The 16817-nt window shown below is 45.0% G+C and overlaps 1 protein-coding gene and 1 long non-coding RNA gene across 3 annotated transcripts in view; both read right to left on the bottom strand.

Annotated features, from left to right (window-relative positions):
• TBC1D8 (TBC1 domain family member 8) overlaps window positions 1-3465 on the bottom strand; it is a 66705-nt gene extending 63240 nt beyond the window's left edge. For both annotated transcript variants that reach the window (XM_019524803.1, XM_019524804.1), the window contains exon 1: window positions 3190-3465. In XM_019524803.1, the coding sequence (XP_019380348.1) occupies window positions 3190-3316 (127 nt within the window). In that variant the 5' untranslated portion in view covers window positions 3317-3465. The remainder of the gene's footprint in view (window positions 1-3189) is intronic.
• Window positions 3466-12968: 9503 nt separating this feature from the next.
• Window positions 12969-16278, bottom strand: LOC109303451. The gene is made up of 2 exons (XR_002099122.1): window positions 14878-16278; window positions 12969-14579 (listed from the first exon to the last, which is right to left on the bottom strand). It is a non-coding gene; the product is annotated as an uncharacterized LOC109303451 (long non-coding RNA).
• Window positions 16279-16817: the final 539 nt, after the last annotated feature.

The following is a 16817-nucleotide window of genomic DNA, read 5'->3' as shown; positions in this document are numbered from 1 at the left end:
TCACTTTTGTCATTCTGCACACACAACATGGATATTCTTTATACGTTAGTCCAATTTATATCATTAACTCAGAACGGGGACTTTGGGCCAATCTTTGTAATCAGTGGGTACATCTACATGTGCAAATAATTTGCAGCAATAAACTTGGGAGCAGTTTAAGCCAGAGTAAACTACTCCCAGGTGCAACATCTATACATGCACCCAGGACAGCAGCAAATTGAGCTGGGGTGGAGCAGTTTACGCCAGGGCCAGGAGCACAGGGAGTCAGCCCCAAGCCCCAGGTGGTAGCATCAGGGCAGGCTGGGGCATGAGGGTGCTGGAAGTGCAAAGCCATGTGCCTAGGCAAGAGTCTGGCCCCCTAGGCTGGGCTGACTGGGCACAGTTTTCACCCATGGTCAGTGTCTATGCATGCATTTAATCGCAGTTAATTACCCATCATGTAGTTTATTGGTTAAATTAGTTTACTGTGGCCTAATAGCATTGCACATGTAGACAGTGACACTTTACTCTGCAGCTACTTAGTCTACTCCGTAGTTAAGCATGTATGTTGACGCAGCCACTTACTGCAAAACTAAGGTGGTATAAATCACTAATCTCATAAAAAATACTCTGAGATTTATACCACTGCAAATGGGATCTTTTGTCTTCTTGTGCTTCCTCTTATATAGCACCTTTGTCATGTATGCTATGTAAATAAGTGTTTCACAATACATGAAGTTAAAAATGCAAAGAGAGGGTGGAACCTATTTTTCAACAAAATCATAAAGCAGCCCACCTGCTACTGGGTCTGATTTTTCTCAAGTGGCTACCGACTGCATGACAGAAATCACATGCAAGTTCAGAAATCACATGCAAGTTTATTAACTACCAGAACAATCTGATCAATCTGGGATCTGCAAAACACCTTTGTTTCACTGGTTCATCATGGCCTAAGAGGGGTAGCTGAGTCCTAAGAGAGCCATATTGGTCCAGTCAGGCAGAAGGCAAGGTAGATATATGCACCTTTACAGAATAAAGAAGTGTACAGAACATAAGCTTTCATGAACTCAAGCTCACTTCATCAGATGCTGCAAGCTTGAGTTCATAAAAGCTTATGCTCCCTATATATCTTAGTGTGTTAGCCTATGAGGAGTTAATTATGTCCTAGGCACAGATAAAGGAATCATGGAAAAGGGCTGGAAGGGACCCCCAGAGGTCATCTAGTCCAAGCCCCTACCTGAAGCAGGATCATTCCTATCCAAAGTATCCTATACAAACCATAGCCTAAACTCTACATAAGACTACCATCTACCCTGACACAACATAGACCTAACACCCCAAGTTGCCACAGCTAAAGCAGGGGAACCACAGCAGCCAATGTCCTGCTTCTATAAAGTTGTCAATTTATGCTCAAGAGGTCCCAGGTAGACCCCCTACTTCAGCGGAAAGCAAAACCCCCCACAGTCCATACCAATCTGACCATGAGGTAAAAAGGATGGGGGGAAGTTTTCATTATTCTGCTCTGATCTATTTTTGATATTACTAACAGCAAAGTTCTTGTTGATTTCTTTGGAGCTTCTGCCAAGCCAAGGGCACATCCATCTGTCTGGAGTGGCTTGGCCCCTAACACTGGGAAGGATCCCAGAGAAGCAGCTCTGGACAAATGCTCTTCTACTCTAGAGGCTCTCTCCTAGAGCACCATTCTTCACATGTTCTGATCCCTACAGAAGACAAGCAACCTGCATCTTACCTGCCAGGCAGCCCAGACCTGTTCCCAGCAGATAACCACATAGGCCCCATCCAGATTTCATGTATTTCATAGACATTAGGGCTGGAAGGGACCTCAGAAGATCAAGTCCCAGCCCCCCTCCCAAAGGGCAGAAAGTCAGCTGGAGTCATAGGATCCCAACAAGATAAACATCCAATTTTCTAGTGAAGGTGTTCAAGATGAGCACGGCTGTGTGGTATGTGGCACTGCAGACATCTGTGGTGTCACATGCTGCACATTCAGTTGTTCTCCATGCTGCAAGGGAGCACTGTGGAGGGATTTCTGACCCCTGAATATCCAGGGGTCAAAAAAACCCATGGGGAAAAAGGTGGAGTGGTGCACAGGGTGGCAAAGCTGGAGCCTGGCTGGCCAGAGCCACACTCCACTGCCAGCCAGGCTCCATGCAGCACAATCGCCACTGCTGCAGCCCCAGGAGGCTCCCAGGTCCCCAGGTAAGGCTGCTGGGGCCAACCCAGTACTAGCACCAACATCCTCTATCCCACCCAGGGTAACCTGCAATGAACCAGAGTGTGTGTGGCACAGGAGTTCCCCCAGGACAACTAGCAGCAGCACAAGGTACATCACTGCTAGTTGTCCTTGGGGCATCAAACGTCCATGCAGGTCTGGACATGGCCATAGTGGCTAAAACACCTGTGGTGCATTCACAGGAAAAGTGTAGGGGGAGATGAAAGGGGTGAAGAATTAGAATCCTAGAGGCAGGGCTAGAAAGGCCCTTCAGAGGTCATCTCTAGACCATCCAATCCATCCCGTACACAAATCCTTGCCTAACCTGCTATTGAAACTAGAGCCAAGAGAGGAGGACCGTTTTTAAGACCCCAGATAGACAAAACCTTGGCTGGGATGGGCTCTGCGTTGAGCAGGGGGTTGGCTTATGACCTCCTGAGGCCCCTTCCAACCCTTGTTTCTATGATTCTGTGACCACACAGTGCTAAAATAGGCTGGAAGGTGGCTTGAGGGCGACTCTCAACTTTTGTAGACTCAAGCCCCTTGCTTGAGCCTAGCGCTCCCGTGGGAAACCTCAGTGCTTGGCGCTCACCCCTCCCCTGCCTGCAGGAGAGCCCCGCAGCCCTTCTCCTGCCCCCGCCCCCCCGGTGCAAGGCGCAGACAAAGGTGCGGGGTCCAGAGTGAATCGCGCCAGCACGCGACACCCCCGAAGGGCCGCCGGCCACCTGGTGGGCATCCACACTGTCTGCGGCCCCGGGCGCCGGTGCTTCAGGACACAGATCAGGGCTCTCGGGAGGAGAGCGGTGCCTACCGCGCACCTGCACCCAGCCCAGGACTTTGCCCCCCGCCCGACCACAGTCGAGTCCCGCGGCGCTAGCACCCCAGCAGGGCGAGCAGGTGCCGGGAAGCCCCGGCCCCCGCCTGCCCCCAGGGACCAACGCCGGGCTCCCCCGACCCCGCGCCCCCAGCCCTAATACCGGTGAAGCGGCCGCCGGCCTCGCCGTGGCCCCGGCGCCGCTGCAGGATGAAGTAGCCGCTGGTGCGCTGCGTGACCCAGAGGCGCAGCGCGTTCTTGAGCAGCACCTCCTCGGGCTTCAGCCACATCTTGCCGCGGGCCCGGGTCACTGCATCGCCCCCGGCCGCGAGGAGGAGCCCTGTCCCGTCCTCTCCTACCCGCTTCCCCCGGGGGCGGCGGGCTTTGTGCCGCAGCCCGAAGCCAGGCGGCAGGACGCTTCCCCACCGCCCGGCCCGGCCCGGCCCGGCCCGGCCTCCCTCCTGCCTCCTCCCCCAGCGTCCGCACCTCCCTCCCCTCTCCCTCCTCCTACCAGCCCGCCCTCCTCCCCGGCCGGACCGCGCCGAGCCTGCCTGGGCTTTCCGCCCTTCCCGGCGGCTGGGCAGGGGCAGGGAGACCCCGGCGCCCCTGCCGGCCCGCCCCAGCCATGCCGATCCCCGGGGCTCGGTTGTTTCCTCACGCGAGGGGACTGGGGGGGGAGTCGCCTTCCTTTGCTGCTAGGACGCAGACACCCCCCACCCTTCAGTCCTGCTTGTGGGTCAGCTCGGTGTTTCCTTCCCCTCCCCGACACACGCTCACACTCACTCATCCCCTGCATCTTACTCACACACGCATTCACACTCATCCCCTCTATCACACATGGGCAAGCGCACACACTCCTCCCCTCTTACACACATACTCACCCCCTCCATCTCTCTCGCCTGCATTCACACTCATCCCCTCTATCACACGCATGGGTGCGTACACACTCATCCCCTCCATCTCTGTCTCACCCATACACACTCGCACTCATCCTATCACACATGCGCGCACACATTCCTCCTATCTTACACACACTCATCCCCTCCACCACTCACTCACCTTCTTCATATCTCTCACACACACACACATATTTCACACTCATCCCCTCTATCACACACTTGTACACATGCATCCCCTCCAGCACCCTCAGACACTCACACATACACACACCCCTTCCAGCAGGCTCCCTGAGCATGCTGCAAGGACACTGTTTTGCTCTTCCCTCATCCCTCCCATTTTCCCCCTCAAAAAGAGGGGCCTCCATCTTCCCAAAGCAGGGTCGGGGTATGTGTGTGTGTATATCAGGGATCTGCAATGTTTTTGGGCCAGGTGCTAAAAAACCCCGCAACCTCCACTTGTAAGATGTGGTTGTGCTGGGGCAGATGGTGTGGGAGCCATGAGGGGCCTCATCCTTGTTGCAGCACAACTCCAGCCACTTCCCCACCAGTGGTTGGGGTCCTGGGGAAACCCCGACGTCCGCATCCATCTGTTGCCAGCAACGAGCTGGGCTAGGGCTCCAAGGACCCAAGTGCAGCTGCTTGCAGCCTCCCTCCTGCCTGCTGTGGGCAGCCTGGGCTCTGGCCAGCCGCAGGGGCCTGCCATGTCATCCCAAGCAAAATGGTTTCACATGCCATGCTCTGGCACACATGCCAGGGGTTGCTAACTCTTGGTACACACACACACACACACACACTTATATATATTCCCACAATTAATAGCCCTATTGCCCTTCCAGGAAGATGAACTGTAGTTATTTGCTGCAGTCTAATCTACCCCTTGGTGAGTGATGCCTGAAGGCATACGCAGCTTACCCTCACCATCACAACAAACCCAGGACCCTGCCTCTAGACATGAGGGCACTAATATACCTGCCAACATACTTTGACAGTCCCTTGGGACACTGAAAATTGGCGCATAGCTGCATCATTTCAGACACAAGCCACGTGCATTTCAAAGTTAGCCTGTAACCACTGGACTGCTTGGTCGGCTCTGTGTTGTATATACATTGAGCTGAATAAAGTTTGCGCTATATAGCTGCTTTCATGGTCGCATGATGATGGGGAGGGGAAGAAAAGCTCCATAGGGTTTTTTCCCCTGGATCCCAGCCTAGGACCTGAGTTTGCACTTGCTTAGGAACTTAGGAATATGCTAAACTTAAAAGTTAATGGTCATGAATTTGTATGCTTAAAGTTAAGTACCTGAAAGTTAATGCCTGTGAGATCTCTTAGCTCTCCACAGTAAGAAAGAAATCAGATGCTATACATGACTGAAAGGTTTAGTGTGAGGATTACCCAAAGAATTACAGTATTTATTGTTCATATTACTGCAACACCCAAGTGCTTGATCCTGGTTTGCTGCACAAATGCAGAAGATAAAGTCAGCGAGTGCAGCAAACAGCTTACAGCCTCACGCGTTTGAGAATCGTGAAATCTATCTGGCATCAAAAGAAGTTAGGCAAGCCATTGGGGGGGATTAATTATTATTGTTGTTTTCCCAGTTGTTTTGTTTTTTGTTTCCTTTCCAGAAAAGCCTAAACCTTGGAGTCTACATGGAGAAAATCTAGCAGACTAGGACATTTCACACTAGTTTTTGTCTCAGAAAATGCATGTATTCCCCTAATGCACGTATTGCCTATTTAAATGGTGGCATTTCTAACACCAAATGCCACCATTGTAAAAAAAAGACATTATTTTACAATGGTGCATGCAGGTTAAATAATCCTAATTACTCTTGAAATGTGACTGTCTGATTCCATGACTGAAGTTTTCTCCCTTATGATTCTGCTCACAAGTAATAGCAAATCTGAAGTAATTCTTTATAAGCCCTACAGTAACTGAGATCAGAGTCTCCTGCAATCTCTTATTTCAGATTATAGGCTCAGCCACTCTTGGACAAATCATGTAATTCTAATGTGGGGAAAGTTCCCAATTAATGGAGAATTTCAATTAAGAATTGAGAAATGTGGCCTTCTACTTGCAAGATGTTATACCTACTGCAAATTCTAAAAACTGCAGGCAGTTGCAGACTTCTTCAGGGCATGGGCAGTGGTAATCGTGCTGTTTAGCATACTTCCTAGATGCTAATGGAATAGCCTGTGGTCAAGCCAACTTTGTACTTTGCTCTAGTCCACTGGATTTCAAACTGTTCCACAAAACCCAGCAGTTCTGCAGTAAGTCATCAGAGGTTCTGCAAAGAGACTGGGGGCAATGATGGAGCGGGTCAGGAGGTCATGCGCTACCATTGCCAGGCCATGTCAGCTCACAAAGCTAAGACTAGCAGAAGTAATATTAAAAGGTTCTGTGACTTTAGGAAGTTCGAAAACCACTGCCTTAGTCTATTTTCCCCTTTTCTCCACACACCACATGCACATGTAAGCCCTGATCTTCATTTTTACACAACTGCCAGAATTTTATTTTCAGACAAAGGAGTAGCAAGCAAAAGGAATAGTGATTGTTCTCCTAGCCTGAGGCTGGCCACATCTTCTCATTAACAAAAGGAACAGATGACTGGTAGTACAGGAATAAGGATGTTGATAAGGTCATTTTTAAAAAAAAAAAACTGAAGGAAAGTCAGGTTCTTTAAAATCTGTGCTCAGTAAATGCAGTAGGCAGGGCAGGATGACACGTTAGAGACTAACTGGTTCAGAGAGACGTAAGATCTCATAGGCAACAGCCAACTTCATCAGACATTGTGGCCTGTGCAAGCTTATACCTCTCTGAGCCAGTTAGTCTCTAAAGTGCCACCCTGTCCAACCTTCTGCTTGACTACTCACACAGCTAACTAACTCCCTCTCTCCATTTGGTATACGAGTGGGATGGGGCAGTGGTTTTTCTTCTCATGAAGCAGCTAGAGCAGCATGTCAATCCCCATTTAATAAAAGAATTTCTTAGTGTAGCTAGATTTGTGAATATTTGTTCCTTTGTCACAATATTTCTTAACTTGCATTTATTGCTTTTTATATTCAACTTTGGGTTTTGTGCTAATTCATTTGAAAAGTATTTGAAAAGAGGACTGACTGACTTGTTGGTCTCTAACACGACTTCTGTTCCATAAGGACTTTTTTTCTTGAGGCTAGAGACCCAGCAAAAGACAGGGAAGCAAGAGTAAAATCAGTTTCTATTTTAGTATCACGTCACACACATACCACTGTTGATTACCTCTCAAGACCTGCCTTTTACTGAGCATAACCAACAGTATTCCTTCAGAGCTGAGGCTATTTAACCGTATCAAAATTGGTTCAACCATCATTAACATCAAAAGATGTTGCAATTTATTTCTTCAAAACAAGATGTTGTGGTATGTAGAATCAGTTGGAAGGAGTTAACATTAAAAAAAAAAGATAAATGACTTGAGGAGCATGAGATGGAGATGGATAGAAAACTAACCCAGGATAACATAGAAAAATATGGTACGTAAAATTCATAGTACATACTGGGTGCATCTACGAGACACTAACTGCCAATAGCCTCATAACACAGCACAGTAGTGTGCCGGACAAAACTCATGCTAATACAGCAGTGTGCAGTAGTATTAGGCTACAGCACAGTTAGCACTTGTAAAAGCCAATGTGCTAGTGGTACTTGGTTATGCAAGAACTAAACTTAATGCGCAGTAACTACATCACATTAATGAACGTGTAGATGCACCCACTATAATAAAAACTCAAGAAAAACTGGGGGAAAATTATGGCTGTATGTATGTTGAGTGCCATGAAATGCAACTAAGTGTATTAGCTGCAGGAAGAAAGATTTATATTTTCATATCAATTTCCAATCTGGAAACAAGCAACAAGACACACAGGCGTTTTCTTCCTAGGTTTCTTCTTTGACAGGGAAAGCAGCAGACAGGTCTGGACACAGGCATGGGCAAACCAGGTGGCAGCCTAGGGCCGGGACAGAAAGGGGGCCTGAAAATGGTAATATTCATTATTATTATTATTATTATTATATCTGGCATTATATTTTGACTCTGTCTTCCCATGACAATATCATAATCAAAGTATAGACATATTGTGTAGAATGGGGGTTCTAAAACTGGTCTGTGGACCATTTGTTGTCCATGAGGGCATAGTAAATGGTCTGCAGTCAGCCTGTGAATTTCATCAGCTACACACTGAAAGAGGGCTCACTAGGTGGCATAATTCCTGGCTGAAAAGCAGTGCCATAGCCTCTTCTCTACTACGTAACCTAATGCTCTAGATCAGTGGTTTTCAACTTGTGGTCCACAGACCCCTGGGGATCTGGAAACCTTGTCTAAGGGGTCTGCAGAAAGTAACTATGAACAATCAAAAGTATGTGAATAGTGGCACTTATAATTCAAAGGGGTCTGCACCTCCATTCAAAATTTTTTAGGGATCTGCAAATGAAAAAGGTTGAAAACTACTGCTCTAGATGTACCCCTGGCCTGAGAACCACTGTAAAAGGTGTAAGAGGGTGTTTGGGAGGGGTGAAGCCCCTCTCCTCTCCAAAGAGGGAGGTACTTTACCCAAGTAGAGTTGTTTGGAAAGTGGAGCCACTTCTTCCTGAGGAAACAAGTAAAGGAAACATTTTGGAGAAGTCTTATATTCTGAATGGCGTGTGTGTGGTGGCCCATTAGAAATGTTGGGGGTTGATAATGATGGAAAAGGTATGGATTAATTAGGATGAGTGCAAAGTACAGCACGTAGAGGAGAAGGTATTTAGGCAAATGAGAAGGCAGCAGTGCTGCAGAAGATCTGGGGATCATATCGGATCACAAACTGAAAATGCCAACAATGGCATGCTGTTGTGAAAAAAGTAAACATCATACTGAGGCATACAAATAGGAGTGTTATGCATGACAGGAAATAATTCTTCCACTGTACTCAGCAGTGGGACAGCCTCAACTGCCATGCTGTATCTGGTTTTACACACTACTCTTCAAGAAAGATATGGACCAGCTGAAGAGAGTGTTAACAAGGAGCAACAACGATGATTAGAGTAATGACCCATGAGGAATGCTTACAGAACTAAATACTTGGGCTTGTTTAATCTAGAGAAAAAAGACTGAAAAGAAATGACAGCTTTCAAAGATGCTACAATGTAGATGTTCTCCATGTCCACTGAGGATAGGTCAAGAACTAATGGGTTTACATTGCAGCAAGGGAGATTTAGATTAGACATTAGGAAAAGCTTTCCAACTGTAAGAATAGGTAAGCACAGGAATAGGTTACTTGGGGAAGCTGTGAAATCTCCATCATGTTTTTAACACCAGCTTAGACAAACATCTGTCAGGAATGGTTTAGGTAGAGTTGATCCTGCCATTGAACAAGGAAATAAACTACCTGGCTGCTCAGCATCCCTTTCAGACTAATTTTCAACAATTCAGTGATTCCCTATGATGAAATGCAGTTATCTCTACTTGGCAGAGGAAGGTCCCCTAGCTATTTACTGGGTAGATCCAGCAGCCAGTGTCTACATAGGATTTGGATATTCTAAGAATCTTCCTTCAAAATCCCATCTGAGGCAACAGTCCTGCACAGAAAGGAAAAAAGGCCAGAGGTGTGCCTCAACTTTCTGGAAAAAAGTATACATTCTGCAGGTATTCTCATATAAATCCTAAAAAAGAGCAGGAATACTGCTGCCTGTATTATCTAATATCTTCAGTTCCATTAAAGCTGAGAAGCAAGAAAAGGTACATTTCAGTAAAAAGAATATTAATTTGGAAAAAAATGAATATGAGAAGAAAGAAAATAAGGCTTCTAAACTCCTCCCGTCCTTAATATGCCATATGAAAAGGATTGTGTTTGAGTTATTTACGATGGCTTATCTCTAGGTGTAAATACCTTAACAAATAGCACAAGAGAGTGAATCTGCAGACTATTTTAAAGTTTCTAGAGTTACCATACAGTTCTGGGGAAAATTTCACAGAGAAAGAGTACTATAGAGCTTGGGTCATAGCACAGTATATTCAGACAGTATGTTGTGGGTTATACCAAGGACTCTGATCTTGTAGCCTTGTGTTTACCACCAACTTAATTTGTGAACGTGGGAAAGTTGTTACCCATCTTTAAAGTCAGTGTAATTTTTCTTTACAAATTGTAGGGGTGCAGAGAAGTTTCCTAATGTAGGGGTACCAAACTCAGATGAGTGGTGCAGGGCCAGTCCCCAGGCCAGAGCAGGCCCATGGCCCTGTCACCTGCATGCCCAATCCCATGCATGTGGCACCTGCCTGGGCTGTTCTGGGATGTTAGCCTGAGACCAGTCCCAGCAAGCACCATATGCAGCACAGGGCCAGCCAGCACAACACATGAGTCAGTGGGACAGTGCTGGGGGCAGATGATGGAGCTCCATGGGTCAGATCTGGCCCGTGGGCTGTATGTTTTGACACCCCTGACCTAATGTATTAGAAACAGGTTACTTGTGTGTAAGGCTAAATATGGTCCCAAAGCTGTATCTACTTCCACCAGCTCTCTGGGTAAACTTATAGCATCATACTAAGCAGGCAAGTTCTTTGAGTAGATGTGATATCTTTTATTAGACCAACTGAGTAGCTGGAAAAAAGGTTCTTGGCAAGCTTCCAGGTGCAGATCTCCAATTATTTCCTTTTTCACAGACAGCCTCTTTTCTACTTTGTATTCTGTTGCTGTAATGTCTCCCTTTGGCCTTTTTCCCCCCTGCTTTCTTCCCCCTCCCTTACCTGCTTTACCTTTTGTCTTTCTAATTTCTACCTATTTACATTTTCGCTGACATCCTGCCACACTTTTAGCTTCTCTCATTCCTTGGAGTCTCACACCAGCAGAGGCTCCCTATACCTGAAGAAGGGTGACTGCACTCGAAAGCTTGCCAAGAACTTTTTCCCCAAACTACTCAGTTGGTCTAATAAAAGATATCACATCTACTCAAAGAACCTTGCCTGCCTATGTCCTTAGTCCAACGCAGCTACAACCAAAAACCCAGCAGCATCATACTACAAACTTCTCCATAAATGGGTTGTCCTAGACCTATTCACATGCAGGGTTGAGGCTTTATCTTGCATCTTCCTTAGTAACCTGGAAGAAGTGTGAAGAGCAAATTAGTGAGATTCCCTGGAATGTGTTAATGAAACTCCCAAGTGATCCTGCAGTTTTGAGGTACACTGAAATCATACAAACAAACCTCCTGTAAATGACTTACGACAATAGGGGACAATAAAAGCAGGCTTTCAAGTATTCTATAAGAATAACCAGGGGTGTAGGTTGTAGCCATGCTGGTCTAAGGACATAGGTAGACAAGGTTCTTTGGGTAACTATGATATCTTTTATTAGACCAACTTAAATAGTTGGGGAAAAATTCTTAGCAAGCTTTTGGGTTTAAAAACCCTTTGTCAGGCTAAACCCGAAAGCTTGCTAAAATTTTTTTTCCAACTATTTAAGTTGGTCTATGTCCCGGGGAGCCAAATAATAAGTGGGACTTACCAGCAGAGCGGAACGATGAGCACGTGACACCGCCAGAAAAACCCGCGCAGCGCGTCAGCCGCCTTTTTGTATGGGTACACCCAGCCGGTAACGTCATCGGGAGCCGCCAGCTGGCAAGGATAAAAGCAGCACCTGTGGCAGCAGAGGGGACAGAGGGCCCCATGGGAAAGCAGGTACCGGCTCAACCAGCGGTAGGGGCGGATAGCCCCTGGGAAGAACAGCCACCGAATCTGCCAGAGAGAGCGGCAGCGACCAGAACGACAGAGGAGGTAGAAGAGGGGCCAGAGAGGCGAAGACAAGCAGCGTGGTGGGAGGCTGCTCCAGAGGAGGAAGGTGCAGTAAGGGTGGTCGCGGAGAACCTGCCAAAGCACCAGAGGGATGGCAGCATGGGGCCCCGGGGAAGTGCCAGAGAGACGCTGCAGAGGCTCAGCCATACAACAGGGGAGAAACCCTGGGACGACCCCAAGAGGGTGTCACCGGGCGGGGATCACTGCTACATCATGGTACAGCGAGCTGAGGGAGGCACCAGGAAGGCTGGAGTCAAGTACGGCACAAAAGGACTGGTGAGGTCTAGTTAGAAGGCTCCGCAGAGCGACGGCTGAGTAGTTGTGATTTAAGTTGTGTTGGGGGCAGGGGGGTATCCCCGGTCAGGGAAGGGAGAACCGAGTGGGTATCCCTATAGAAGGGATGTCTAGGGTATTGCGGTGAGGCCAGAACCTGCGCAGCGACCCCGTCCAGGGTCAAACAGGGAGAGGCCAGAGGGCCCGTGGGCCAAGCATAGAGCTAAGCACCACGACAGGGGCAGGCCGGGAGGAAAATAGTACCCTACGGCTGTAGACCTGGACCCATAGAGGAAGAACACACGGGAGGTGGCGTGAGGCCAGGGTGTAGGGGTGGCAGAGCCCCATGATGTGACCGCCGAGTGATCCTGGGCCGCAGAGCATACCACAAACTGACCTTGACACTGAACGAAACATCAAGTCGTGGCGGGCAAGAACAAGGCCGGGGACTGGGCCGAAAGAGACCTGCTTTGATCCCAAAGTGATCCCGAGAGGGGAGCGACATCTCTCTATAGAAGGGGAACCACCCAAGGGCGAGGAATTGAAACCCGGCAGTCACAGTCTAATAAAAGATATCAGATTCACCCAAAGAACTTTGTCTGCCATAAGAATAACCAGACTTTTCAAAAAGGTTTATCTCCCACCTGTATCCAACTTCCAACTTAATTCTGAACCTAAGTCTATTAAACTAATTACAAGACACATAGGTTTGAAGGGGTCCATGGAGTGAAACGACCAACCGGGCAGATGGACCTGAGATCCTTCTATGTGGAGGTGGACTGATTGATGGAGTAAGGATTCCTCCACATATACTTATATCACTCAGTAGAACTGCCCAAAGAGTCTAAGTGGCACTTCCATTGTCATGCATGATTAGCCTACAAATGTCAGTTAACCACTCAGTAGGCAGGTGTGTCCTTCTACAGGGTTTTATCTTCCCCCTTGTGCTAGTAAAGTAACCAAGTCATATACCTGTAATTAATATTAGTGGTTTAGTTAATTTTCTCTGCTTGAGTTAATGACTTTACAAAAAAAAATAGAAAGGTATCTATCAGGAGCAAGTAAAATAAAGCCCTAGGCAACCATGAAAATTGCACAAGGAAGTGTTTGGATTTGTTTGATTCACCGCTTTGCCATGTAAGCTAGCATGCTTTTCTCTTCTGACAATATGATGCACACAAGTATTTTAATAATTTGATGGGAAGACCTGATGCAAAGAATATTATTTGCCTTCCATAATACAAGATTGTGATTTTAGGTATACAGAGAAACAACCCCTCACATGTTATGCAATTACACTAGTACATTCATTTTAAAGGAAAGGCATGGGTCATTATTAGCAATGCTACTATGGATGATATGGGTCTGTCAGGAAAATTGCAACTTGATATACTAGCACCACATGCCTTTTAGGCAGCTAATTCTGATCTTATTTGCACAGAAATGATGCATTGAAAACATAATGATTCAAAGCAAAAATCACAGTCCAACCCAAAAATGGATTCCAGTAATTTTGGGAGAGGTGTTTTTGTGCCCTGTCTTAACAGTCTGATTTCCTACAATGAATGAAAGAATGGACCTGCAAAGTATTTTTTACACCTTCTAAGGAAAATGGAACAAACTGAGGCTGATTTGATTTCTTCTAAGTGATCCTTCCTGAATCTCAGTGACATAGGACCTTGCAGACATAGATGTTATGTTTACAGCTGGCTTATTCCACTGGATCTTGCCCTCTCTGTTAACACTGGAAATCTTCTCACCTAATGATGGACCACATACTGTTATTTTACATTCTGATTCTCCCACCTTTAGTCAGGTTGAGTTGCAGTTACATCAGTTGACTTACATGTATAAGCCCTAGCAGCTCTGAGTTGGGGTTGAAGAATCAGATTTACAGGCACAAAGAGTGTGACCTGTAACTGGGTGAAAAGTCTGAAGCGAAATTAAAATGCTTTCATAAACTGAAACACCCAACAGACATTTTTTTTGTTTTCTTCCTGCCTATGTAGTTGTAATGTTTTGGAAAAGAAATCAAATGGCTTTTAATACGAAATGTTACTGATGTAGTAATACATTATCTATACTATGCAGGCATACAGTCACTAACTATACAATTCAGACAAAGTTTGCACTAGAGCCCTCAATGTTAGTGTCTACTTCTTTCAAAGCTGCTTCTTGATTGCAAACCACACATAAATTCAGCTTTCAAAACTCAGAGCCCATCAGTAGTTCAAAAAACTTAAATTTTGTCAGAATGTCATGACTGTTTATTATGCTGCTTTGTTTTCCATTCCATATATTATAAAGAGGCTGCAGTTCTAAGATGGCTGTCTTTTTCCAGATCTGGACACTGCCCATCTTGACTAATCTTATGGCTGGCCTGGAAAGCTGACGTATTTGGCACAGTTCACATTTTGCTTTGTTGCGTTTCAGACCAGAAGTTCTTATTGTTTTAGAGATTTCCTCTGAGTACTTGCTTTTTTCGTCTGAACATTCCCATACATCATCCATGTAGACAGTAAACACCTTTTTTGCATCTTAAATAGTTGTCCCTTTTCTCAGTGAAAACTGTCCAAAATGCTATAAAGACAAAATGGAGAACACATGAAACACTGTTGACTCACTTAAGTTATCAAGGCCCCAACCCTACAAGCAGTTTGATGCGAAAGCCGGGTATCTGACTATGCAGAATAGCTTGTGGATCCATGGACTTTAGTTCTGGGATTTTCGTGATCCTAGATACCTAGGGACTTGAGCACACCTCTTATCTAGCTACATCTTCAAGTATATCCCAAGTAAAGACTCACTGCATTTGAATAAGTATGGTCAATATAGATTTATGTCTTCCCCCCATGACAGAAACAATAGGCTTACATACTACTTAACTGTCCATGAATCATCACAGTAACTCCATTACTCTCCATTCTTTCTAATTTTACCTGGCCTTTTGGCAGTTGTGGAGCAGATAGTCTCTGTGTGGTACTCACACAATAGAACTTCATATTAGGCATCATTGCAATTTTTCCCAAATTAATCCAGTTACAATGTTGGCCTGGCAGAACACAACCATATGGTAATATGTACAGCTTGCCCTTTCACTTGTTTGTTTGATACACTGCCCTTTGCATGTCAACACAGTCCTTGGGGATTTCAAGATAGCGCTAGCAGACAGCAGCTGCAAGAATGGCCAAACTGTATCATACATCAATTTTGATATTGTAGAAGTGTCAGCACTGGAGTCAGTCTTAAAATTCTGATATTTGTGGGGCACTCTGTTAAAGATTATTTTCCAATCACTTTTTTCTGAGTAATTTTTATACTCTAGGGATCCTCAAAAGTTTCTGTTGTTATTACTTCTTTCCCTGATTTGATGTAGCATACTCTGACTTACTGGCTTTTTTTTCTTTTTACTTTCAGTGCATTGTTGTTTTTGATAACTGGTAATCAGGCTGAATGTACTTATGATTGCCTCTGAAACAGCTCTCTTTCATGGATATTCTATTTCTGCTCCTACCTTGCAATTATGACACACACATACTTTTCATTAGTGATTGCCCAGTTTAATTTTTCCTTAATAAAAGTCTGTGATAGTTTCCCTTTGTACAAAATTTGAGGGTTTTTCTCTTAGTTTGTAGTGGTGAACCTTCATGCTCTGTAATTATTTTGGTCATAAAAAATTAAAATTGAGATTACAAGATCCAAGAGAAAATATAAAAGAAAACAATTAATAATAAATCAATGGTCATATCTCTCTTTTTTCATAGCCTTCTGTTGAAAACCTTTCTCTGATGTTGATCTTTGCTCTTTCAGGCTGATAGAACTAGCCATTTCATATGGATTTTTCATAAAGTCCTGAGTTGTCTCCCCTTCATTTTGGCAGTGCTGACAACAACATGCCCTTTCATGTTTTATTCCTTTCAGGGATAAAATATTCAGCAAGTTTGCAGAAATGCATCATAACCATATGTATGCTCTCTACTAGGGATGTAGAATGATTTGAAAACATGCTCTGCTTTTCTTCCGAACTGCACAGATGAATAAATTAACTTGGACATTTCTTTTTATCTGTTTCGCTTTGTACTTCATTGTAGTTGTCTTAACCCTAGAAAAACTTTGATTCCTTTTTTGCTATTGTGCAATCATGACAAAACTGAATGGCTTATGAAAAAATATTCATAATTATCAATGTATTGCAAGAACTGGTCACTTCCGCTAGACATCAGGAAAAAAGACCAAGTCCTCACAGCCCAAAGTTTCACCTGTATCTGCTTTTTTTTTTTTTTTTTTTTTTTTTTTTTTTTTTTTTTTTTTTAAAGTGTTCATGTTTTGACAGCTTGGATCTAATTCTGTGGAGGTACTCTGCACTCAGTACCTCTGAAGTCAACAGCAGATGTGGGAACTCCAGCACCTTTGAAAGTTTGGTAGTAAGTGTCATACTCACCACACAAAATTACCATTCTTTTGAAAATGTTGGACTTAAAGCAGAGCTTTGGTTTTCTCATCTGTTAAATGAGATACTGAATGAATGCACTGGTTGTGAAGATTTCTCAGTAGCTTAATTATCTTTGAACCTGGAAAGTACTAAATACTTTTAATATTTTTACTGTTCTATGCATTCTTTGCAGCCATGCACTCTTTCCATGTAATAAAGTAACTTTCCCCCTTTGTTGATAAAACTGGAATATTAGAAATTTGAAATATGCAGGAGTAACACTCTGACCATAACCACATTGCAGGAATGAAATATGGCTTTCTGCTACCCAGTCATAATTCCCTGCTAAAAGACTGACATTTTGCTATAATGATTTTATAATATGG

This window comes from Gavialis gangeticus, unplaced genomic scaffold (assembly GCF_001723915.1).
Source record: "Gavialis gangeticus isolate Ggan-Ray unplaced genomic scaffold, GavGan_comp1, whole genome shotgun sequence".
Taxonomy (NCBI): Eukaryota; Metazoa; Chordata; order Crocodylia; family Gavialidae; genus Gavialis; species Gavialis gangeticus.
This window is presented reverse-complemented; position numbering and strand designations above follow the sequence as displayed.